Source organism: Colletotrichum phormii, assembly GCF_030913505.1.
Source record: "Colletotrichum phormii strain CBS 102054 chromosome Unknown BDP81scaffold_7, whole genome shotgun sequence".
NCBI lineage: Eukaryota > Fungi > Ascomycota > Sordariomycetes > Glomerellales > Glomerellaceae > Colletotrichum > Colletotrichum phormii.
This window is the reverse complement of record NW_026851449.1, coordinates 1,568,604-1,590,078: the sequence shown is the minus strand read 5'-3', so window position 1 is coordinate 1,590,078 and position 21,475 is coordinate 1,568,604. Positions and strand designations below refer to the sequence as shown.

At 54.3% G+C, this 21,475-nt stretch overlaps 7 protein-coding genes across 7 annotated transcripts; 3 read left to right on the top strand and 4 right to left on the bottom strand.

Annotated features, from left to right (window-relative positions):
- Nucleotides 1–1,217: 1,217 nt before the first annotated feature.
- On the bottom strand, nt 1,218–3,164 carry BDP81DRAFT_424949 (3-beta hydroxysteroid dehydrogenase/isomerase). The gene is made up of 2 exons (XM_060590171.1): nt 2,731–3,164; nt 1,218–2,675 (listed from the first exon to the last, which is right to left on the bottom strand). The coding sequence occupies exons 1-2, from the start codon at nt 2,972–2,974 to the stop codon at nt 1,435–1,437; spliced, it is 1,485 nt and encodes a 494-aa protein (XP_060447031.1). The 5' UTR covers nt 2,975–3,164; the 3' UTR covers nt 1,218–1,434.
- Nucleotides 3,165–4,576: 1,412 nt separating this feature from the next.
- Nucleotides 4,577–6,917, bottom strand: BDP81DRAFT_424945 (BcABA1, cytochrome P450 monooxygenase). Its single transcript, XM_060590170.1, has 5 exons — nt 5,866–6,917; nt 5,741–5,804; nt 5,451–5,681; nt 5,059–5,379; nt 4,577–4,970 (listed from the first exon to the last, which is right to left on the bottom strand). Exons 1-5 carry the CDS (start codon nt 6,672–6,674, stop codon nt 4,851–4,853), a joined length of 1,545 nt encoding a protein of 514 aa, XP_060447030.1. The 5' UTR covers nt 6,675–6,917; the 3' UTR covers nt 4,577–4,850.
- Nucleotides 6,918–9,224: 2,307 nt separating this feature from the next.
- Nucleotides 9,225–11,562, top strand: BDP81DRAFT_207778 (tubulin/FtsZ family protein). The gene is made up of 5 exons (XM_060582634.1): nt 9,225–9,477; nt 9,684–9,742; nt 9,817–10,127; nt 10,194–10,697; nt 10,754–11,562. The coding sequence occupies exons 1-5, from the start codon at nt 9,466–9,468 to the stop codon at nt 11,230–11,232; spliced, it is 1,365 nt and encodes a 454-aa protein (XP_060447029.1). The 5' UTR covers nt 9,225–9,465; the 3' UTR covers nt 11,233–11,562.
- BDP81DRAFT_516241 (uncharacterized protein) lies at nt 11,562–13,769 on the bottom strand. The gene is made up of 4 exons (XM_060595872.1): nt 13,696–13,769; nt 13,575–13,638; nt 12,451–13,515; nt 11,562–12,367 (listed from the first exon to the last, which is right to left on the bottom strand). Exons 1-4 carry the CDS (start codon nt 13,704–13,706, stop codon nt 11,849–11,851), a joined length of 1,659 nt encoding a protein of 552 aa, XP_060447028.1. The 5' UTR covers nt 13,707–13,769; the 3' UTR covers nt 11,562–11,848.
- Nucleotides 13,770–14,458: 689 nt separating this feature from the next.
- On the top strand, nt 14,459–16,534 carry BDP81DRAFT_393013 (Sds3-like-domain-containing protein; the record flags this gene model as incomplete). The annotated part of the gene is made up of 4 exons (XM_060587787.1): nt 14,459–15,383; nt 15,438–15,507; nt 15,562–16,045; nt 16,100–16,534. The coding sequence occupies 4 exons, from the start codon at nt 14,459–14,461 to the stop codon at nt 16,532–16,534; spliced, it is 1,914 nt and encodes a 637-aa protein (XP_060447027.1).
- A 489-nt stretch (nt 16,535–17,023) lies between these two features.
- BDP81DRAFT_393012 (uncharacterized protein) lies at nt 17,024–17,429 on the bottom strand (the record flags this gene model as incomplete). Its single annotated transcript, XM_060587786.1, has 3 exons — nt 17,024–17,112; nt 17,204–17,351; nt 17,397–17,429. 3 exons carry the CDS (start codon nt 17,427–17,429, stop codon nt 17,024–17,026), a joined length of 270 nt encoding a protein of 89 aa, XP_060447026.1.
- Nucleotides 17,430–18,626: 1,197 nt separating this feature from the next.
- On the top strand, nt 18,627–21,155 carry BDP81DRAFT_316029 (mRNA cleavage and polyadenylation specificity factor complex subunit; the record flags this gene model as incomplete). The annotated part of the gene is made up of 7 exons (XM_060584131.1): nt 18,627–18,970; nt 19,042–19,207; nt 19,260–19,390; nt 19,455–19,658; nt 19,720–20,074; nt 20,126–20,969; nt 21,025–21,155. 7 exons carry the CDS (start codon nt 18,627–18,629, stop codon nt 21,153–21,155), a joined length of 2,175 nt encoding a protein of 724 aa, XP_060447025.1.
- Nucleotides 21,156–21,475: the final 320 nt, after the last annotated feature.

Sequence of the window (21,475 nt, the reverse complement as noted above, 5' to 3'; positions counted from 1 at the left end):
GCCCGGCCCCATATCGAGAACCCTGTCCTGCTGGCCTTACAAATACCTGCTGGTCGCTGCATCTTTTCGTGGAGCAGCCTATGGAGCAGCCCGGCGCCTGCGGATGTTCGTGCCCAAAGCTCCAACGCCGTTGGACGCCAGCCAACAATTACGGCACAAAGATGCCGCCTCCCAACTCCAATGTCGATTTTGGCCTGTCACAAAGACAATAGGTAAGTCTCTCAAATCGGCAACGCGGCCAGTCCACGCATCTTCTTGCAGTAACACTAGCCCGAAATAACACCTGGCACCTGTGGCACTGGCACACCACGGTGAGCTGCCTCCCACGGTCTTGGGCGCTGAGCTGCCACGAGCCTGCCGTCCAATCATCGCACTCAATTGCATGCCCAGCTTTCTAGTGATCGTCATCAACAGCGACACTAGTTATCTACACTAGCCATCTGCACCAAACGCCTGGGGTATGCGGGAGGGGCTGGTCCCAAACTGCCTGAAGCAGAGCTTGATATCGGATGCAGAACTCGAGTTTGGTCACTCACGGCAACGGTCATCCGCTTTCCATATGTTCCAGTTTCCAACAGGCGACGGTTGGGCAACAGAAACGGTCTCTTATCCAGTACAGAGTACATTGGTGGTTCACTCATGACCAACACCATGTTGTCTTCCAGCCAACCGCAAACATTCTGCACGTGTCTGTCGCACCTGCTTTGACCAGCCGACTGTCACTTACATCGGACCCTCTGCAGCGTCTGTTCGGCCATGCAGATTCTCCGCCTCTTCTAGCTGTATCCGCTGGCACGACCCCGCCACCAAGCTGACGAATACATCACCCAGCCAGCACCTTGCCACCAGCCTTTGGTCTGTGGCTTCATCATCTGTTGAGTGGCTTGGCTTGTTGAGCTGCCTCAGCAAGGTTTTCCTCCGTCCAGAAAGTCAATGGATCGATTCGCGAGGCCTTTCTTAGCTTGCGTCAAAGCTTGTGACGGACTGAATCGAAACACGATATCATGCCTCAGCATGGGGATTTCGGAAATTCCATCACAGAAACCCCAAGAAGTGATCTTCGAAGCGCCATGCAGCCAGCCCCAGCGCCGCCAACTTGGCAAGCCGGGGTTGTGGGGGCCGGGCGAGGATCCAGGTTCCGGATCTCCGTGCCGCGTCAAGACGTCGCCTGTCATCCTGTAGACAAGACTGTGGCACTTACATGGTCAACATCTGAAGCTTGGAACAAGACACTGCCAAGCGATTGTCAACGACGGGAAGCCGCATGATTCTCTTAGAAGAGCTACGGAGTACATGTTTTTCCTAAGCACGGCGCCTGCAAAACTCGGTCATTCCCCACTGTGGAATTCGTCGTCGAAGCTATATTCCGACTTCCATCGACATACACGAATAGCGATCTCCAGCAGTCGACCGCACAGCTGGTGTTCTATGATCTCATGCTCTCCTCGCGACAGGCTCGACTCCAATCTCGAGCACATCCTTGACGATGCCCTTTTCGCTTCTGACTTTCTCGCCGTCGCTCTTTACCCACCGATTCCATGCGCCAAGCTGCATACACAGTCCCTCCATGGTCGTGCACTTCGCCTGATATCCCAAACCACCCTCCTCCGGTCGTCGACGAGCGTCAGCATCGTTGATAATGGCATTGATGGCACCAGCCACGGAGGCAGGTTGCAACATGTACAACGGCAATCCGGGTTCCGAGAAGATCTTCTGTAACGCTGGCACACGCCAAAGTAACAAGCAATAAGCCTCGATACAATGGGCCAAGAGCAGCAATATCAGTGGCGGCGGGTACTGCACGTGAAAGGGTGTCACGCTGGCCGACTGCACAAGTGTGTAGAAGTCCTTGAATACCGGAGGCGGCCCTCCATCTGTGACAAGAAATGGGCGGGCAGCCACTTTGTGCGCGTGGGGGCCGAGCAGAGCTGCTTCATACTGCAGATGTGCCAGAGCCACGTTGGCTCCATGGACCCAATTCTGCATAAAGGGCGCAGTGAAGGTAGGGAAACTGGCCATGCGTACCGTCGCTCCAACCAGGTAATCGTCTTTGTGGCCGTAAATGGCATTCCCCGGCCGGATGGCTCCGGTGCGGAAGCCCCCTGCCTGTGTGGGATCTTGCGGCACCTTATTCGCGCTGCAGACGATCCGCTCAGCTTCAGCCTTGCTCCTTGCATAGTTGGCAAAGAACTCTTCGTGAGAACGCAGCGGCTTCTTGAAGTCTACTTCATCGAGGACTTGGAAAAAGTTTGTCGGCCACCGACTCCACGGAGCATTGAAGAATTTGGTGGGTTTCAACGCCACACTGCAAGACGATGTAAAGACGAGAACATCTGCTCCTGCAGCCTTGGCTGCGGCAAGCACATGTGCGGTTCCTTTGGTGTTGACGAGGGAGCAACGGTCGTAGACTAGCTGGCTACGCTCCGAAGGACGAATGACGGCGGCGGTATGGAATACGGTCAACGGAAGTTGTGCTACCGACTGTGGCCACGATCTGCCGAATGCGGCAGAGGTTGCCGATTCGGAAGATATGTCGGCTTGAGCAAAATCAACTCTAGATATCGGTCCCTCACTCATGTCGTCACGGCCAGGGTTACGGAAGTCAATGATTCGGATAGCCTCTGGTGGATGGCCACGCGCAATGAGCTGAATGGCCAGCTGTCCTCCAACCAGGCCTATTTCATACAAGTGTCAGCAGCAATACGTGAGGATTCTACGCAGAATACTTGCCAGAGCCTCCAACAATGATGTATCGTCGATCCAATTTCGGCGGCAAGTGCGGCGTCCAGTCAATGGGCTGTTTCTCCATGCGCTCAAATGTACGCTTGATTTTCTCTGGCGTCCATCGATCCGGCGACACCCGCAGAGCCTCAGGATAGATCGTCGACATGGCGCGGTTGATTTTCCAGAGATATGCCAGCAAAGCCGCCAGCAAGCCGAGGGCGACCCTCGCGGTCCATGATTCCAGCACCATGTTGGTCGATATCCACCCCTCCGTCTTGGACTTGGAGCTCCCGTGTCGAACGACTGCTGTGAAGTCGGCGCACTGCGACTTCCTGAACGACACAGGCGATGATTTTTGGTGCAGTTTGAGAAAGAAGCTTGTTTTTCCATGACACAATGCTAAAGGAGGGGGGGAGCCGGGAGGCTTTTTATGCCGGATTCCCTTTTTCAAGACGCGCTCCTTGCCCGTCGCATCTGAAATTCGAGCCGATCAATGCGCTAAGCGCTTTTCCCATGGAGTCCCAGAGCTTCCCCACCTCGCCGGTCCTTGCGCCGAAATGGCATTTTACAGCACCGGGTTTATTAGTCTGAACTCCTCGGAGCTGGAGAGAGCAGCAGCCGATGGCCCCATCAGGTGCAAGAAGATCGCGAGGGTCAGTGGCCGCCGGTCAGTCTTGAGAAGACGCCCTTTACCAGCCAATGGCTCTGCAACGGCACGAAAAAGTCATCGGGATTCCTCAAGGGTCCGAATTTAGATGGCTCTTATTCATATTCTAACCGAGCTGTGTAGGCGTTTACTAAGTGGTCCCCGTTCAGAAAGAATCCCGGCACCCGCTGCTACTCCAACTCAAAGGGAGAGGGTTGGGTGGGCTGAAGCTACCGTCCGGCATGTAGACTTTCGTCCGGTGCGACCCGAAACCGAACGTGGGGTGCACCGGCGTCGCGCGGTCCCGTGTGGTTCAACCTATGCTCCCAAGTCCCAGCTGAGAATCGTGGGGAAGCTCTCCACGAGATCTCGTTGCTATCTTTTGGTTGATGAGCGACATGGACGCTAATTGGTTCCAGGTACCCCGTACATTTCGTCTTCCTCAGTCAGCTTTTCCTTTTTTTCGCCGCATAGACGACTTCGTGCTACGCGAAAGACATGCAGCATAACGTGCGCGCGGCGCACGGGATTAGGCGCTTTGTCAGAACCTTATCGTGCCTTGTTGACGATCCATGCCATGAGTTCATGTTCGTCATTGATGCTAGGGCCTATTTAGGTCATGTGTGCACGACAGATTGGACGATTTCTCCGCCTACATGGGAAGTTAGATCAAGGGCTCTTTTGGGATAACGATGATCGAAGTCGATTACTCCGGCCGGAGCCCGAAGCTCAGGATGATCATCTAGGTGTATTACTGCTTGGAGATATTCCCATAAAAAATATGTAAACGAAAAAAAGAAAAAAAAAGAAAAAGGAAAGGAATAGAGGGGGAATACTGACCATATAATTCACGCCCCTGCCCAGGATCGAACAGCGCGCCCCTCAGTCAACCCGGACTCTGACTTCATGGGAGTATTTGTTTTGATTTCAACCACTCGACCACCTCGCACACAGCTTGACCTGACCCGCCGACCTAGACGGACACTGCTGTGCTGGTGACGGAAATGGGATTGAAGGGGGGGTATATACCCTTGGGTGCCTGAGGTAGATACCTACCTAGGTGAAGGTGAAGGTGAAGGTGAAGGTGAAGGAAGGAGGAACGGGACGTGGAGGTAAGAAGGACTCTGCTTCGCCAGTTGTGTGAGGCTTGGCATCTTGGATTCATAAGTATCACAAGCCTCATGCAAATTTGATGGAACAAGCGAAGCTGTCCATTGAGAGTGAGATTTAAGACGACCTTATCTGTCGGTTGACATATTTACATGGGGATGACTGACAGTACGAAGCTACCGTGGAGCGTACGCAGATCAGTTTTATTCTAGAGACTCGATTCTTGTAACCAAACCAGGCCTACTAACCCCATCAAATCGTAGCATCTCAATGCTTACATTTGTCGAGAAGGGAAACTCAATCATCGAAGCCATTCTTCTAAGGAGAACGCAACTCTCATCTGTCAGACGACTGACGCAGCGGTGAAGTCCTAACTGGTATCCGAAATCGTCACCTTGGTCCACATGTTCTCCTCCACAAAGATGTTATAACTAAACGAATCCCACGGTCGAACCGGATCCGCAAGCTCAAAATCAAAGTTACGCATCAGCTACACCACATTAGCATCCGCATCCCCAAGGCAATCACAAGACAACTCTCGCAGAATACTAAGTAAGGAAAACTTGATCAACATTTACCTCAAAGAAAGCCTTATACAGCTCCATAAACGCCACCGGTTTACCTGCACACATGTACCGCCCATACCCAAACGCCATCTCCACGTCGCGCTCCATGCTCATCCTAGCCGCGTCGTCGACCTCGAGAAACCGCTCCGGCCGAAAGAGCTCCGCGTCCTCGCCGAAGAGCGCGGGCGACTTCAAAAGCCCGGGGGCGTTCATGCCGATGGCGGTGCCGCCGGGGATGAACTTGCCGTCGATGGTGTCGCCTTGGGGAGGGACGGTTTTGGGGTAGAGGCCTGTTGCTGGGGCGCGAATGCGGATGCCCTCGTAGATTAGTGCCTGTGAGCTTTCAGCATCAGCGTATGGCAGGCATCCAAGCTTGGGATCAGCTTGGGATTTGAAGAACGTACCCGTAGGAATGGGATCTTGCTGCCTTGGTCAAAGGTGATTGGGGTCGAGACTCCGGAGGCGACAGCGTCCCGGATAACGCCTTTGAACTTGTGGTAGATTCTGGGGTTGCACATGAGATGGAGCATGGTGATGCGGATTACGGATGCGGTGGTGTCGGAGCCGGCAACGAGGGCGAAGAGGCCTTCGGCTTCGCATTCTTGCTGCGTCATGCCGTTCTTGATCCAAGATCCCTAGTCAAATCCATCAGTGACAGCTCCAAGGGAAACCAGATCCGTCAACGTAGACGTACCAACATGTCCTTCTGAGGCTTCGAGGTTGACTTGAATCTCTCCCCGACGTACTTCTCAGCAATCCTAAACACCACCAGTTAGAGATCTCCCAAAGACTACACTCCCGCAATATCAAAATACTCACCCCATCATCTGCCCTAGCCCAATCTTATCCGTCGTCCTTGGTCCGAGCCACCGCAAAAACAACTTTGAGAACCGAACTGTCCGGATCCACGGTGTGTCCAACGTAATCGCAATCAACGGCCAATTGTCCCTCATCTGCCTTATAAACCCAAACACATCCGCATCAGCCTCCAAATGCCCAAACGGCCTCCCAAACGCCGCGGTGGTAATCACATCCATGGTAAGATACGCCGGCAAAACCCCCATATCCACCAACTTCCCTCCTCCTCCCCCACCACCACCTCCCGCCGGATACGCATACCTCTCCCTCAAAAGCCTCACCAAACCCACAACCTGCACATCAACACTCGGCTCCAACAAATGCACCTCCCGCCCCGCATACGCCGCCGCCGTCTTGGCCTTCATCCGATCGTGTCCCTCCTTGTCGAGCGTGGTGAACATGGTTTCCTGGTAGGGGTTGAACCGGCTCGAAAAGTACCACGAGTCCTTGCCGTAGTCGCTGCGGACGGCGTTGATGCGGCGCAGGACGGAGGGGTCGTCGGTGAGGAGCTCGTTGGGGCCGACGCGGACGAGGCGAGAGGCGAGGCGGGTGTTGAGGGTGCGGTAGAGCTCTTCTTGGCGGGCGGAGCGGGCGAGGAGGAAGAGAGGCACGTAGGAGATGTTGGAGAGGGGGGAGGACGAGGGGATGTGGCGGAGGCGGGTGTAGGTGCGGAGGGAGGTGAGGGCGTAGGTGAGGGTTAGGAGGGTGAGGGTGAGGGAGAGCCATTGGAGGGGGGAGAGGGAGGGGGATGGGAGGTTTGGGAGAGCCATGGTGGGTGGTTGTGGTGCTGGAGTTGGATGTTGAGCTAATGCTCGTCGAGAGATGTTACCCAAGCAGCCATGAAGTCGCTATCTCACGAGAGAAGAGGGGACTTTTGTACCATTTTTGCTCTTTGCTGTATACTTCAGATATTCAGAATTCAGACGTGATTATCACGCTTATATGGAGATGTCAGCACCACGTCGCACCGCAGTTACCCATGGCAGCCTTCAAGACGTCGATCTCCCAGGGTTTTCAACTGTCGTTGGCTAGGTCTGAGATGTGATTCAAAATGCCTTTTACACCATTCGCTCGACTACTACAGCATGCAGTGTCGGAATTTGTCGGCCCCGCTTGCCCGCCACTTAGCGCCCGTTGTATGTAGTATTTTTTTTTGAATAGGTGGTGAGAGTCACATGCATTTACACAACAGTGAGGGGATACGGCATCGCGGCATGTAAGACCTAAGAAATGGCAAAGTCAAAAATGATCCGGTTCGGAAAATCTTTGCGTCGCATGCAAAGAGGGTGATTTGAGAGCCAGGATTTCGAGTGAGTTTAGTCGCCAATGACGGATATTGCGATGCGGGATGTAAGATGGTTGTATTTCAGCTATTGCAGCTAGATGATGGACTTTGTCTCAAATAGATGCTAGAACCTGTCATTACTACCGTTCTAGGAAGGCAATGAGACGCTACCTACTGATTCTTGCTCTTCGCATTTACTGCTTTGACCTAGTTTCCTACATAGGCCGGTCAGCCTTCCCTAAAATTTAGCAGGAATGATCTTTGAGATATCAAGCCTTTGCCGACTCTGAGTTTCCTTTGCGTTTAAACCATCCGAAGGATGTTCCTACGCAACTAAGGTGTATGACATACGATGACATAGCTCTCGTGCTTTGAGGGTTCTTTGATGACATCTCACCCTGGCGACTCTAGCTGTGAACATTGTATCGGCTGAGGTACGAGGAATGAGGGCTAGCCTCTTTTTTTCCGGCGGATCAAGTCGTATGAGGTATTTGGGTAGAAGTCATGAGAGATTTTGTACCTATCAAGATCGAGCCTGGGCGTGGTGTCTAACACTAAAGGGCCAAAGTTGCTGGCAGAAGCTTTGCTCCAGTCAACGGAATAAGTTATAATGAGTCCCCAGCTCACAGTTGCTGAGAGACGTGGAGTCCAGCCTTGCTCCGACTCGCTGGTGGCAGACATATAGGCGGCCCCAGAAGCGTCAGAAGTTGTTTCTCAATCGCCGGATATCTTCCGCTCCTCCCTATCTGCACTGGGTGCCGAGAAACAAGATGTACGTTTCCAGAGGGCCAGGAATGGATGACAGGACCAGCTGTGGCCGCTGAGTGGAAGCAGTGACGCAGTACTAGAGGAAACTGGGCATGATTCAAACTACAGGATTGAGCGGAACTATGTGGAAAGGAAATTCTGCTAAAATTGCCTTGAAGAGGTATCTATGAAAACTCCCATGTCTTTGCCGCGTTCTTGGAAGTGGAAACAGGTCGACTATAATTAACCGCCCTCTAAATACTCATAGCCTAGGAAATACTACAGAGCTGGATGGACGAAGCCCGATTGCAGCTAGTTCCAAGCAGTGCTGATACCTAACCCATGAACTATAAGGTAATACTGCCCTCAACTGCCTATCCTTGTTCGGGGCTAAGGTAGTCTCTGTCTGGGAGTCTGCAACTAAAGAATCAGCTCGTTCTAACCAGAAGGCCTTTTTGTTTGAGCGCTGGTATCTGTGTGTTTCCTTGACAAGTTCTGAATCACTCGAGGCTTGAGTCCTTTGATCCGGCTTGTTGTCTGGGACCGTTGTAGGGCTAGACAAGGAGAAGCTATTGACGTCGGACGACAAACGGAAGCAGAGAGTGGGGCCGGATCTGGCTCGGCCCCTCTGAAGATCACTCGGATGTCACCGACTACGAGGATGTACCTTTAAAAGACGTCAAGTCGAATTGGCCTGTTGGATTGAGTGGAATTGTTCAGGTATAGGCCATCGCAAGAGTCTCAAGTTTGTTAAAAGACTAGCAGAACAAAGTGCTCTCAGAGCTTCTGTTCATCAAAAGCACTATCAGTACGAATCTGGCAAGATCTTCGTCTGCTGTTCCCGAAAGTCAATGCCTTGGACCCCGGATTATCCGCACGGACCATTCATGTTGAGAAAGAGAAGATCTGGCAGCTGATGAGTGAGCGGTGAAGATACTTGACGCAATTGAAGCCTGAAAGCTGTCTGTTTCTGCCTTGATAGCCAGGTGAAGAAGGAAAAAAACAACATATTTGAGCTTGATATCCCGTCGTATATCGCACCTGCTGCCGTGTGAAAGACTGGTTGGTGAGTGGTGATGGCAGGTGGCAGTGTGCGGGTATCTTCATGCACCCCTGAAGGCCATCCAATAGACAAAAGGGAAAAACGCTTGGGCCATGTAGCGGTGAGAGTGTCACCGGTACTTGATTGGCTGTATTGACCCCCGCAATCATCTTAGTACTGGAGACCCAAAACGCCAACAGCTGTAAAGCTAGCACTGAAAGACAGGCGCTAAACCCAGTGAAGAAGAGGGGGGGAATACCCTTTGCCTTGAAGCCTATCGCGCCACTGGTCGGCCTTGTTGATTGTGCCCCGCCTTGCCCACAACAAGTGACCCTCCACTCCAAACCTCTGGAAACCATCACCAACACCTTCCTTCCCCCTAGCTCTTCCGAACCTCAACTCTGCGCTGCGCGCGTGAAAATATTCCCCTTCCCCATTCTACTTTGCGTCGCAGCTATTCCCAAGTTCCGTTGAGCCACATTACACAATGAAGGGCGAGGTAAGCACAATGCCATTCCCTTTTTCTTTTCATCTATACTCCAGTCCTCCACATCACAGCTTGCAACGGATCGTGGGCTGGCTGCTTTGCTGCTCCTGCTCCCCCATTTTCCCGTACTGAGGCGACCCCTGAAATCCAGCCTACCTAGCTGTCCCATTCATCTTGACCTCGGTGTGCAGCCCCAATACTGACGGCGATGTCTCCAGATTCTTCACCTTCATCTCGGTCAGGCCGGTACCCAGCTGGGTAACTCTGCTTGGGAGCTGTACGTTGACCCCCAATCTCATATCCTCCTGATCCGAATGCGAAATCCCATGGAACTGACCGCCCAACGCGCAGCTACCTCCTCGAGCACGGCCTCGGCTCCGACGGTCGTCCTGACCCCAGCACCAAGGATGTCGTTGACGGCGGCTCCTACGAGACCTTCTTCACCGAGACGAGCGGTGGAAAATACGTCCCTCGCTCCCTCTTCGTCGACCTCGACCCCTCTCCCATTGACGAGATCCGAACTGGCGGCTACCGTCAGCTCTTCCACCCTGAGCTGTTGATCAGCGGCAAGGAGGATGCTGCCAACAATTATGCTCGTGGTCACTACACCATCGGCAAGGAGATGGTCGACAATGTCATTGACCGCGTTCGCCGCGTCGCTGGTTAGTTCCCCGTGTGCCGCCTTTCGACACGTTGGCCATGTCGAAACTGACCAATTCCTCCCATAGACAACTGCCACTCCCTCCAGGGCTTCCTGATCTTCCACTCCTTCGGTGGTGGTACCGGCTCTGGCTTCGGTGCCCTTCTTCTCGAGCGCCTCTCCACCGAGTACGGCAAGAAGTCGAAGCTTGAGTTCGCCGTCTACCCCGCCCCCCGTGTCTCGACTGCCGTTGTTGAGCCCTACAACGCCGTTCTGTCCACCCACAGCACCATTGAGAACTCGGACTGCACTTTCCTCGTCGACAACGAGGCTGTCTACGACATCTGCCGCCGCAACCTCGACATTCCCCGTCCCGGTTACGAGCATCTCAACCGCCTGATCGCCCAGGTTGTCAGCTCCATCACCTCGTCCCTCCGTTTCGATGGTGCCCTCAACGTCGATCTCAACGAGTTCCAGACCAACTTGGTCCCCTACCCTCGTATCCACTACCCCTTGATCAGCTACGCTCCCGTCATTTCCGCCAACAAGAGCTCCCACGAGAGCTTCAAGGTCCAGGAGCTCACCTTCCAGTGTATGTTTAGACCGTGTGTCAACTTGTTAATACGAACGTGTGCTAATCAAATACAGGTTTCGAGCCCAACAACCAGATGGTCGTCTGCGACCCCCGCAACGGCAAGTACATGGCCGTCGCCCTTTTGTACCGTGGCGACGTCGTCCCCCGCGACTGCAACGCCGCCATTGCTGCCCTCAAGGCCAAGTCCTCCTTCAACCTGGTCGAGTGGTGCCCCACTGGTTTCAAGCTCGGAATCAACTACCAGAAGCCCATGGCTGTTCCCGCCGCCGCCGGCGACGGTGGTCTCGCCTCCGTCGACCGCTCCGTCTCTATGCTGTCCAACACCACCGCCATTGCCGAGGCCTGGTCGAGACTCGACCACAAGTTCGATCTCATGTACAGCAAGCGCGCCTTCGTCCACTGGTACGTCGGTGAGGGTATGGAAGAGGGTGAGTTCAGCGAGGCCCGTGAGGATCTTGCCGCGCTCGAGAAGGATTACGAGGAGGTTGCTGCCGACTCGTACGAGGGCGAGGAGGACGATGCCGAGTACTAAGCCGACATCGGAGACCGTCCCGTTTTTTTGTTTCGCGGTATATCGGTTGCTGCAACGAACAATGACGAACCCGGCAGCCTTGGACGAAAAACGAATTGCATGAAAAAAGTTTGTTCTTTTGGCGGCCGTCGGGGTGTCGGTTCGGTAGACTTCTGTTTCTCGTTCTCGCCAGACGGACATGGACGCGCACAAGGCACTGGATTAACCCATAACCCAACGAATGGATATTTCGGCGTCAAGCTCGAGTTGATAATAGATGAGACCAAGTCACTTTCTTCTTTCACCAGTATATACGTGGTACCTCCTGACTTGTCTGACGAGAGCCTCTTGGGGGATTGAAAGTAGTCACTTGTAAATGGACGTATTCTTCAACTTGCTTCGTGTGTCACTTAATGCTGTGACTAGAGTGAATCGCATACATCCGCTGTTGGTAGTAGCGCGATGTTTAACGTGGAAATCGAGGGACGCTTTGCAAGTCAATGATGTATAAGTGTGCTTTGTACAATGCTCATTATTTTGGACGCCCTTTTCCCGACGCTTCTATCTGTCTTCTTTTGGTATTCCATGCAAACTACCTCAATACAAGCAGGTCACCCACCCCCCGCAAATCTCAACCTCATTTTTGCTTATTCTTCCACTCCGCGGCTCTCTTGGCACCACGGCCCGTAGGCTTCGTCTTCTTGACGCCGCCGCCGCCCTTGGGCTTACTCCGCTTGTTGAACTTGAGATCCTTTGGCCTGCCGTCCTTGGCACTGGCGCGACGGCCCTCGAAAATAAAGTCTTCGGGCTTCTTCATCTCGTCCTTGGGGATGGCGCCGGAGCCGTTGGCCGGGGCGTGGGCGCGCGGCTTCCTGTTGTCGTCGCGCTCGCGACGGGCTCCCTGGCGACCTAGGAGACGGCTGGCGCGGCCGGCGAGGGACTGCTGCTCGGGCGTGATCTTGGCCTTGTACTTTGTGCTGCCGGGGGCTCCGCCGCGTGAGGCGCCTGCCTGGGCGGCTCTGGCCTTGTTGGTGCGCTCCATGGCGAGGGCGGTCTTTTGAGGGGCCTTTGCGCGGGTTACGCGCATGATGCGGGGGAGCATGGGAGGGTATTTTTTGCCGTTTAGGAGGAGGGCCGATTCTACGTGGTTGCCATCCTGTGTGAGTTTTATTTTATTTTAGCAAGTGCTTCTCTCACTACCTTGTAGGGTTCAGGTTGCATATTTTGAGGGCGACTTACATAGAATTGGACGTAGGCGAAACCCTTGCCCACTCTCGTCTTGGGATCGCGAACGACGCGCACGTTCTCGACCTTGCCGGCGTGCTTGCCAAACGTCCTCCAGAGACCCTCCTCAATGTCGGCGGGCACCTTTGTGCGCTTCTTCTGCACCGTCTCGCCCTCCTCGTTGGTGGCGATGATGGTCTCGTCGTCGATGAAGCCGAGGTTGCCGACAAACACGCAGCGGCGGTGGTCCGTCGGCGCCGGGTGGGCGACGCTGTCGACGCGCAGGTGGCGGTCGAGGACGATGGTGCCGTTGAGCTCGGCGCAGACTTTTCGGGCGGCGGCGGGCGTGGAGAAGACGACGTAGGCGTTTGCGGACTTTGTCGTCTCGTTCATGAGGGACTTTGTGATGTAGGCTGCGCGCTTGGGGAGGCCGCCGCCGGAGAAGGCGATGGAGCGGAAGCGGATGGACTCGATCTTTTGCGCGGGGGTGGCGTCCTTGTCGAGGACGCTCGTGAGGTGGGCTTCGAGGGTGCGCTTGGCTGCCTTATTGTCGACGGCGTCCGAGGCGACGTTGGAGAGGAAGACTGTGCGGTTTGCCTTTTCGAGTTCCGTGTCCTTTGTCTTGGCCTTGCTGTCGGCCGCGACGGATTCGTGGACGGGGATGGCTTCCTCGTCAGAGTCCTCTTCTTCTGCCTCTTCCTCTTCTTCGCCTTCGCCCGCGCTCTCGCCCTCGGATGTCGTTTCTGAAGCGGCCTCCTCTCCCTCTTCCGCATCCTTGGTCTCCTTCTTGGTGCGCTTCTCAGCAGGCTTCTCCTTCTCCTCCGCCTCGGCGAGCTTGCTCAGGTATTTGCCCTCGATGTCGTCCTCCACCCTCTTCCGCTTGCGCTCCTTCTTTGGCTTCACGGCTGGTTCTGACACTTCCTCCTCCTCTGACTCGGCGACATCTTCGAGGTCAATCTCCTCATCGCTACCAAGCTCGGATAACTCCTCATCGTCGTCGGAAGCCTCAGGCGCGGGCTTCGCCTTTGATTGAGGCGCTTCGGAGTATCTTGACTTTTCTAGGGCCTTCACAGGTCCGGACTGAATTTTGTTAGAATTTTCTTGGCCTAATTGGTCGACTTTTTCGCAAAAAGACTTACACTGGATGCGAAGAGGGCATTGAGGGTGGGGTCAATGGCCTTGCTCGAGGCCGCAAGTTTTGAACTAATTTAAACACAATTAGTGTTTGAAGTTGTACCATGACATTCGGACCGAGCTCACCCTTTCGCCATTGTTGCGAAAGATATATGACTTGTTTTGTTGAGTATCTATGTTCTTCAACGGGTCTGTCTGCTGTAAGGTAGATGCACCGAACCCCCCCAGATCGCTGCCGAAGCAGAAAAAAATCAAGCTCTCTGTACGACCTGGCCTGCGCTCCCAATGCGATAAGAGATTTCGGAGGTTCAGTGTGCCGATAAGAAGCGGAACAACCGTAGATTGGTGCAAAACGTCAGAAGACCGCTATTTGCCGAGAACAAGTGCCCCGTGCCCGCTGTTGTGCCAGCTCTCACCGCTTTCGCTCTGGGCCAAGACGTGGTTCTGCCGACCGATGCTGGTTCCGCTGGGGGGGCCGGAGAAAGGCACAGAGCCCAGAGAGGGAGCAGGTGAGCGCATCTCTCATGGAGCGGCAGGTCACTTACGCTACGCTTCTCTCTCTCTCTTCTCCGAAAACCCACCACAACACCACCACTTTGCGCTCGCCCACGTCTGCATTCGGGGACCAGACACTCACACGCGTTGATGCTTCTCTCGAACTCCCTTTTTTCAAACCTTGATTTTAGCACGCCCTCGCTTTCCTCTTCACAACAGCGACCCGCCCGCTCCTCCAACCCGCCGCTGTCGCTGCCGCTGGTGCTTGTCCCTCCGCGCCCCGTCTTCGTTCCCACGAAAACTCGTCTACCCGAATTGCACTGCTCCACGACGCAACCAACCTCCAAACCACCCGATTTGATATCCCACAGCGCGGTATCAACTTAATTTTTCAATGGCAGCTACGGCGTCCGCGCCGCCTGCTCTCTCCCCAGGGCAGGCGACGCTCGATCATGACGATAGCAACATCTCCAGCCCGCTGAGCGACGTCGAGGACAAGGACGGCGGCGAATCTCTCGATGGGATGCAGCTCGACCACACTCGGCCAGACCATGACGAGGCGCTCGACTCTGACAGCAATCTGTCAGAGGCAAATGATACCGAAGCGGAGACTGAGCGTCTCTACGACACCCCGCAGGCACAGCGCCACAAGGACGTCGTTGTCAATCAGTTCAACGACGGCCAGGTCTACGAGCGGACCCCTAACAAGCTCCAAAAGACGTTTTCGGTCGACGCCCACGACGATGGCGACGACGACAGTCTTTCCGACCGCGACGACGTATCAATGAACTCTAGTCACGGTGACTTGGGCTCGCCCAGCAAGCCCAAGAAGTCCACCGAGCTCCCATCCACCGAAGACGACCCTGAGAATACCGATAGCAAGAAAAGGAAGCGGTCTCCGGTCGCGGAATCATCCGAACCAGGCCAGCCCGCCAGGAAGCGCACCGGCTCGGTCGTGCCCCAGGAGCAGGATCAGCACAAGAATGACGTGGACATGCACGACGACGAGGTCCCGTCCACAAATTCACATACTGGTGATCACTCTGCGACCGAGGACAGTGTTTTGGGACTTCCCCATAGCAAGCGCGGCCCTTCGCGCGATGGTCACAGCCCGATCAAGGATTCACAAATCACAAAAAAGGTTACCCGCAACGGTAGCAGAAGGAAAGGCCACGCTGCTGGGGCCCATGAGAACGAAGGGCACGATGTTGACGCTCGAGACGATAGTCGCGGCGACGATGACTCGGGGCCTCATGGCGACGACCAAGCTGACCACGAAGGCGACGAGGAGGCGGAAGCGACGAGGAACGACGAAGAATGTGGGTGACTTCCGATCCACCTGTCTTTCAAAGCTTGCTGACAGAATACAACAGTCGAGAGAAAACGTGCTGCGGTTGAGGAATGGACCGATCTCGAGGAGAAATTTGTCGTCTTCCGCGAGCGGTGAGTCTTCCCGAGCAGCATTGCTTCCCTCAGCGACTAACGTAGTGTTCACAGTTTGTACAAGGATCGCCTCGAGCGCCTCGAGCATGAAGAACAATCACTGCAAGCCGAGCCGCCGTCACATCCCGAATACTTAAACATGAAGCAATGTCTAGACGAAAGGCTCGAGAAGAAGCTTCGGAACATTGAAAAAGAATACGAGCTCTCGGTTGAGGCCCTCGAGAGATTAGCAGTGGCGCGCCGAGCTCAGATTTGGAATCAATTCTACCAGGGCTCTCGGGAAAAGCGCTCAAAGATGCTCGAAGACCTCAATCAGGAGTGGTACGAAACCCAGAATGCTAGGCGAAGCGCACACAGCATTCCGGATTACGGTCTCCTCTTCCCGACGAACCCTGCACAGCGCACGAGAAACGCTGTGGCATACAACTCGGAGGTCTCATTTTTGGCCGGCCTTGCCAAGCATGAGGGCTTCCCCGCGGTGCCCGCCATGAGGGGCGCCAGCGGCTCAGAGATCGAAGACGACCTGGAGCAAATGAAGGTTGGTGAACCGCAGGATTCTCGCGGCCGAAAACACGTCACTGACCCTCTCCAGCGTAATACGAAACCTCGTCAGCGTTCAATAATGCAGCCCATTGAGGATTATCAAGCAGTCGCGTTCGGGTCCAACCTCGGCCCCGCCGGCGAACAATTCATCAAAGATACTCCTTGGGCCAACCCGAACCACATTGCGCACAAAATCAGCACAGGACCTGCAGCAGCCGGTGCTCGGTTGAGCAGTCCCATGCAGGGAGGAAAAGCAGCAGCAGGCCCGTCCAACCCACAACCGATACCAGCCGTAACAAACGGTCATGTCGTGCCGCAGGCGTCGCCGCAGATGAACCGATTTATTTCTGCCTCTCCTGAGATGGTGAGAACAGCCAACGTTTTGACTCAGAGTGCCCAGATGAAGCGCGCAGGTAGCCGCACATCAAAAGCGGCGAAAAACACGGCTCCTAAACAAGAACCAGTGTCGGCGATGGCAAGTTAGGACGGCATCAGTGGACGGCCAACGGCGTTTTCGAGGCTTACTGCTCTGTTATGATACCCCACGACGGCTTGGGCAGCTCGCCCCTTTTTCTTTCCTTTAACTAGTTACGCTCGCACCGGCGCGTTTATTCCAACGGGCATGTTTATTTTTTGCGGCCTCCCATAGAGGGTGACAAAAACTTATGGTATCTACAAGATGAGGAGGAAATGGACAGGTTTTTATGGAGCTGCATTTGCATTGAACGGGACGGGTCTAATCCTGTAATGAGAGATGCACAAGAGTTACTGATTGGGGATTTGTTTTTCTTTGATATTGGTGCAACCGGCGAAAAGAGCGAGATGAGAACTCGCAGATATATATAGTACAATGGCATATGCTCCCACGCATACTGAGATACTCTCACATTTTTATATTCCTCGGGACTTTTTGATCCCATCCCGCGCTAAACTCGTACATCACGCATTTCTTCCGCCATGTCTCTCCATCGGCCTAGTTGGACTTTGCTGGCTGCCTCGGAGCATCGGGAACCTTGACGTCTTCGAACTCATCTTGGCCAACCGCCTTAATCGTGTACCAGTCTATATTGAAAAGAATGATTAGTTGACTGATTTGCTGGGGCCGGTGTGCGGGACCAGAAGGTGCCACGGGAGGAAATGTATCGCCACATACACACTGCACCGACGAAGCACCACAGTCCAGCACCGACAGCGAGGTTCTTGGTGAGGTACGGCTTGCGCGCTCTGATCAGGGCGGGCCCTTGACGGAGGTTGCGATCGTAGTAGGAGGACTTTTGGGGGCTGTAGAGGTTGTCGGTTTCCTGCTTGTCAGACCACTTGCTTCATCCCGGTGGGGGGCGACGGACGGGGAGGAGGACGGGGTAAACGTACATCGCCATTGTGACTGAATACCAAGGCTCGCGTTTTCGTAAGGTCCGGTATCGAAAGTTCGTGAGGTTCAGGCCCGGGGGGAGGGGAGGGGTGATCGATCGTGGGTTTGCGCCGCGCGGGTTCGGGAAATTCAATGTCGGTCGGTCGGGGCCCTTGTCGCAAACGCCGTGGTTCGAACTTCCCAGTGTAAATTCCAACAGGCGCAGTCAGCCCGGCATTGATTGCCTTGACGCTTATTGGTATCGATAAGACGGAGAAAGTGCGGCAGAACTGATAGTGACGTAGACTTGTCCGATAACCTTGGGCAGGGGTCTCTTGGGGTGCATTTGGAGGGCCTGAAAACTGCGTCGCCGCCTTTGCAGGAGAGACATCTTTACATTCAAGGTACCTGAGCAGGGGAAGCTGCGTCTTTATTCCCTTACTTAGGTACGAAGTAGCTTTCTGGCTCTGCGACCTCAAGCTCAAAGCTCCAAGAAGTCGACACATTCAGTATTTAGGTTATCAAGATGCATTGAAAACATCCTTGATCATTACATCACGGCAGACGTTTCTGATTTTTCATCATTCAATTGAGAACGCACCATTACTTGAGAACATCTCTAGAGTCTAAGCAAGCGATCCAGAGCCCAGTATTCCGTCCATGAGACTGAAAGGTACCGTGCCTTCCAAGTTCCGTGCCTGGTGAGGCCCCACGTCTCCCTGAAGGCTCTAGGGCGGCCGATGCGCTAACCCAAAACAGCCAGCAGCCGTCGACACGCCCCGTCATAATCCGCGTCGCTTGTCACGCAGTCCCTCAACGTCGGCAGGTGCTTGCTGCCTCTTCTTGCACCGCAAGAAATACATCAGACTTTTGGAGCAGGGCAAACGAGGAATCGCATCGACGGGTAGCCGATACGAACCGCCAGGAAATTTCCTTCATCGCCCATCTCGCTTTCACCATTCATCTCGACTAATTACACGACTCTTCACGATTGCGACTGTGTGTTTATCGGCGCGTGGGAGAATGGTGATCTGGAAAAGCTTGAGCTCTCCATATTTCGACAAGTCGCGACAGCTGCTGCCCTCGTGATACCCAAGTTATCTTCCAACCTGCCCGAGATTCGATATCCGACAACACACTTACGTTCCATCGATTTTAACATTACTTTCTTGTCTGCCCGACATCATTTAGACTAGGAGCGTCTTCGCCATCGCTCGCTGCAATCATGGCGGCTCCCTCCCCGCAGGTGTCCGTCAGCGACCAGATTCGCCAACTAAACGACGCCAGGAAGCTCGTCCTCGGTGACGTGAAGTACTACCCGACGGTCGTCAAAAGCATCCTACCAATTGTCGGTCCTACGGCGGGCGTCGAACTGCGCAGATGGGGCGCCGACTTCCTTGCCGAGGCGTTCGCGACGCCAGCCCTCCCCGGAAGCGAGAAGGAGACGATGCAGCTGTTTGTGCTGGACACTCTGCAAACGATGGTCGAGACCCCCAACGAGGACGCCCACGTCCTGCGAAGCGCTATTCAGACGGCAGCCAGCATTTATCCCTTTGCGCTGCGATGGATGTACGTGCGCATCTACTTCTTCGGCGAACTCTTGTTGCGTTGCGTGCATCGGAGGCTAATTGGATCGGTAGCATTAACAACTCGTACGACACATTTACATGGGAACGAATGGTCGCGATAAAGCAGAGGATTCTCCAGATTTGGGACGATGCCGAATCCACGGTGCGGATATGCTGTATCAAGTTTGCGCAGCGAGTTGTTTTAGCACAATCGGCGGCCAACCCCAACGAACCGAGAGTACGATGAACCCAAGAGTATACCTTCGTGTTGTTACTGACATGATGTCTAGCGAGGCGATTCCCTCGACATATCACTCGACAAGATCCCGCCAAACCATCAGACGTTGGATGCTAGGACGCTCGACGCTGAAGGAGCTGGTTTACTGGACAGGATACTGAGCGTATTACAGGAGAACAGCAGGTAAGGATTGCAAGCAAGAGCAGGGAAGGTCCGATGATAGCTAACCGCAGCCCCTTGATGATAGTGATGTGTTGCTTGTTGATGCCACCCTGAACTGCCTCTCCATTTTGATCCGCAGCCGACCGGGCACTGCAAACAGGATCCTCAATGCCGTTCTCAACTTCAACCCGATGAAGCTTGCAAACTCGCCAATGACCCCTAGAACTCGCGTAATGGTCAAGTCCATGGAGAAGACCACTCGAATGCTCTTGATACATTTAGCCAAACGGTAAATCCTTAGTCCCATGTGCACCACTCTGTTGGTTGTATTACTAACCATTGTGATGAAGCGATCCTCACAATCCCATGGCGCAGCGAATCCAGCAGCACGTGGAGAGAATGATGCGAATGAGACACGAGATCTTTGATGAATCTGGCCGGAAACGAGCTCTCGAGGCACAACAGCAACACGAGGTAATAGAGGTCAAGCGCCAGCGGATGGCACCTCAAATTGCGACAACGCCGCAGATACAGATTACGCCACTGCCGCCAGGCCCTCACAGCCTAGGCGACGTCTTTACTCTTACTGGAAGCGAGGGACTGAAGGCCTTCGATGTGGGCACATTGCCAACAGCTTTAGCTGCTAAGATCAGCATCACCACGCTCCTCCGGACAGATGCCCAGTTGCTCCTGAAAGCCGTAGAGGTAGGTCCGAATCAAGCACGCAGGGCGCAATCTTTGCTGACCTTTTTGTAGGGTATTCGAGGGCGCCTCAACGTGCTGGCTGCCCAGCCTTCACCACAAATCGATCCCGAAACCGCCCCTCTTGGTGTCGAAGATGAGGACGATGAATACGAGCCAGATTTCTACGCCGCCGAGGATAACGAGCAGATTCTCAACAAGCTCGATAGCGACCCTGTGGCCAAACCAGACGACGGTGATCTCGGTCTGAGGACGTTTAGACTACCACCTCCACCAGCACTTACGCCTGAGTTGGCACTCAGCGCGGGTCAAGGCTCTGTCATGTCGCTTTTCCAGTTCGTCAAGACGTTAGAGGATCCCGCGAAAAAGTCCAAGTCTGGAATCAACCGATTAGCTGCCAGTACCAACGACCGAGAATCTTGGATCGCCATTATCACGCGTTTGGCGAGCCGTTCGTCGGCCGGCATGGAGGATGGCATCAAGGACGAGGCCACTGGCCGTCTATCTCTCGGCGACAGTATTCGGGAGTCCTTGTACACCTACGTCCTCGAGGACTTCCGCCGCCGTATCGATGTTGCCATCACCTGGCTACATGAAGAATGGTACAATGATCAGCTGCAGAAGAAGCAGGAAGGAGATCATCCTCTGCACTACGAGAAATGGGCCCTCAAGTTGATTGACGGCTTCTCTCAGTACCTCAATGCCCAAGATAAAGTCATTACTCGATTTTTGGGCGAGGTCCCCGAGCTCAGCCCTGCTATTTTATCACGCGTCAAGTTGATGTGCCGAGATCCGTTGGTTGTGCCTCTGGCGTTGACGAGTCTGCTGTACTTGGTCATGATGCGGCCGCCGGCCAAAGAGTTGGCTCTGGATACGGTGCAAGATATCTGGACAGAGCGTACGTGATGCCCCTCCCTGGATGCGTTATTTTAAAATACTAATTGTGTATACAGACGAGGACGCGCGACCTTTGGCGGCAAAATACTTGGTAAAGTTCCGGCCGACCTGGCTGGAATCGGCCAAGGCAGCTGCAGAGGCTGGATCAGCACCAGCGACGAACACCACGACGGCTATCACAACATAGTGTGACCGTGATCAAGACCGCGTTCACGCGACTACACAGTACACGGTGGCAACGCCCCGACGGCGTTGAGAACAGAGGGGGTTTGCGAGAATGGATGATTTGATGGTTGCGGAAAACCGAACGAATACCCAAAGAAACGCTGGAGCGAAGCGGGCAGCAATTGGTCTTTAGGGCTCTCTGACTTTTTGGAGCTAAAAGCAGAGAGGGTTATACAAGACGGAGGAGACGCCACGGAAGCAAATCGGCGTGGGTATGGCATGGCAATGGCGTTCGACGACTGGGGTTCGAAAACCATGGAAAGTGTACGGATAAACTGTATA

Coding starts and splice junctions, on each gene's coding strand:
- BDP81DRAFT_424949 (XM_060590171.1), bottom strand. CDS start 2,974: ATGGTGCTGGAATCATGGACCGCGAGGGTCGCCCTCGGCTTGCTGGCG. Junction 2,676..2,730: donor CATCATTGTTGGAGGCTCTG/GCAAGTATTCTG, acceptor TGTATGAAATAG/GCCTGGTTGGAGGACAGCTG.
- BDP81DRAFT_424945 (XM_060590170.1), bottom strand. CDS start 6,674: ATGGCTCTCCCAAACCTCCCATCCCCCTCCCTCTCCCCCCTCCAATGG. Junction 5,682..5,740: donor AGCCTCAGAAGGACATGTTG/GTACGTCTACGT, acceptor GGATTTGACTAG/GGATCTTGGATCAAGAACGG. Junction 5,380..5,450: donor GCAAGATCCCATTCCTACGG/GTACGTTCTTCA, acceptor GAAAGCTCACAG/GCACTAATCTACGAGGGCAT.
- BDP81DRAFT_207778 (XM_060582634.1), top strand. Junction 9,743..9,816: donor GGTAACTCTGCTTGGGAGCT/GTACGTTGACCC, acceptor CCCAACGCGCAG/CTACCTCCTCGAGCACGGCC. Junction 10,698..10,753: donor CCAGGAGCTCACCTTCCAGT/GTATGTTTAGAC, acceptor AATCAAATACAG/GTTTCGAGCCCAACAACCAG.
- BDP81DRAFT_516241 (XM_060595872.1), bottom strand. Junction 13,516..13,574: donor ATGCCCTCTTCGCATCCAGT/GTAAGTCTTTTT, acceptor AACAAAATTCAG/TCCGGACCTGTGAAGGCCCT. Junction 12,368..12,450: donor TCGCCTACGTCCAATTCTAT/GTAAGTCGCCCT, acceptor AAACTCACACAG/GATGGCAACCACGTAGAATC.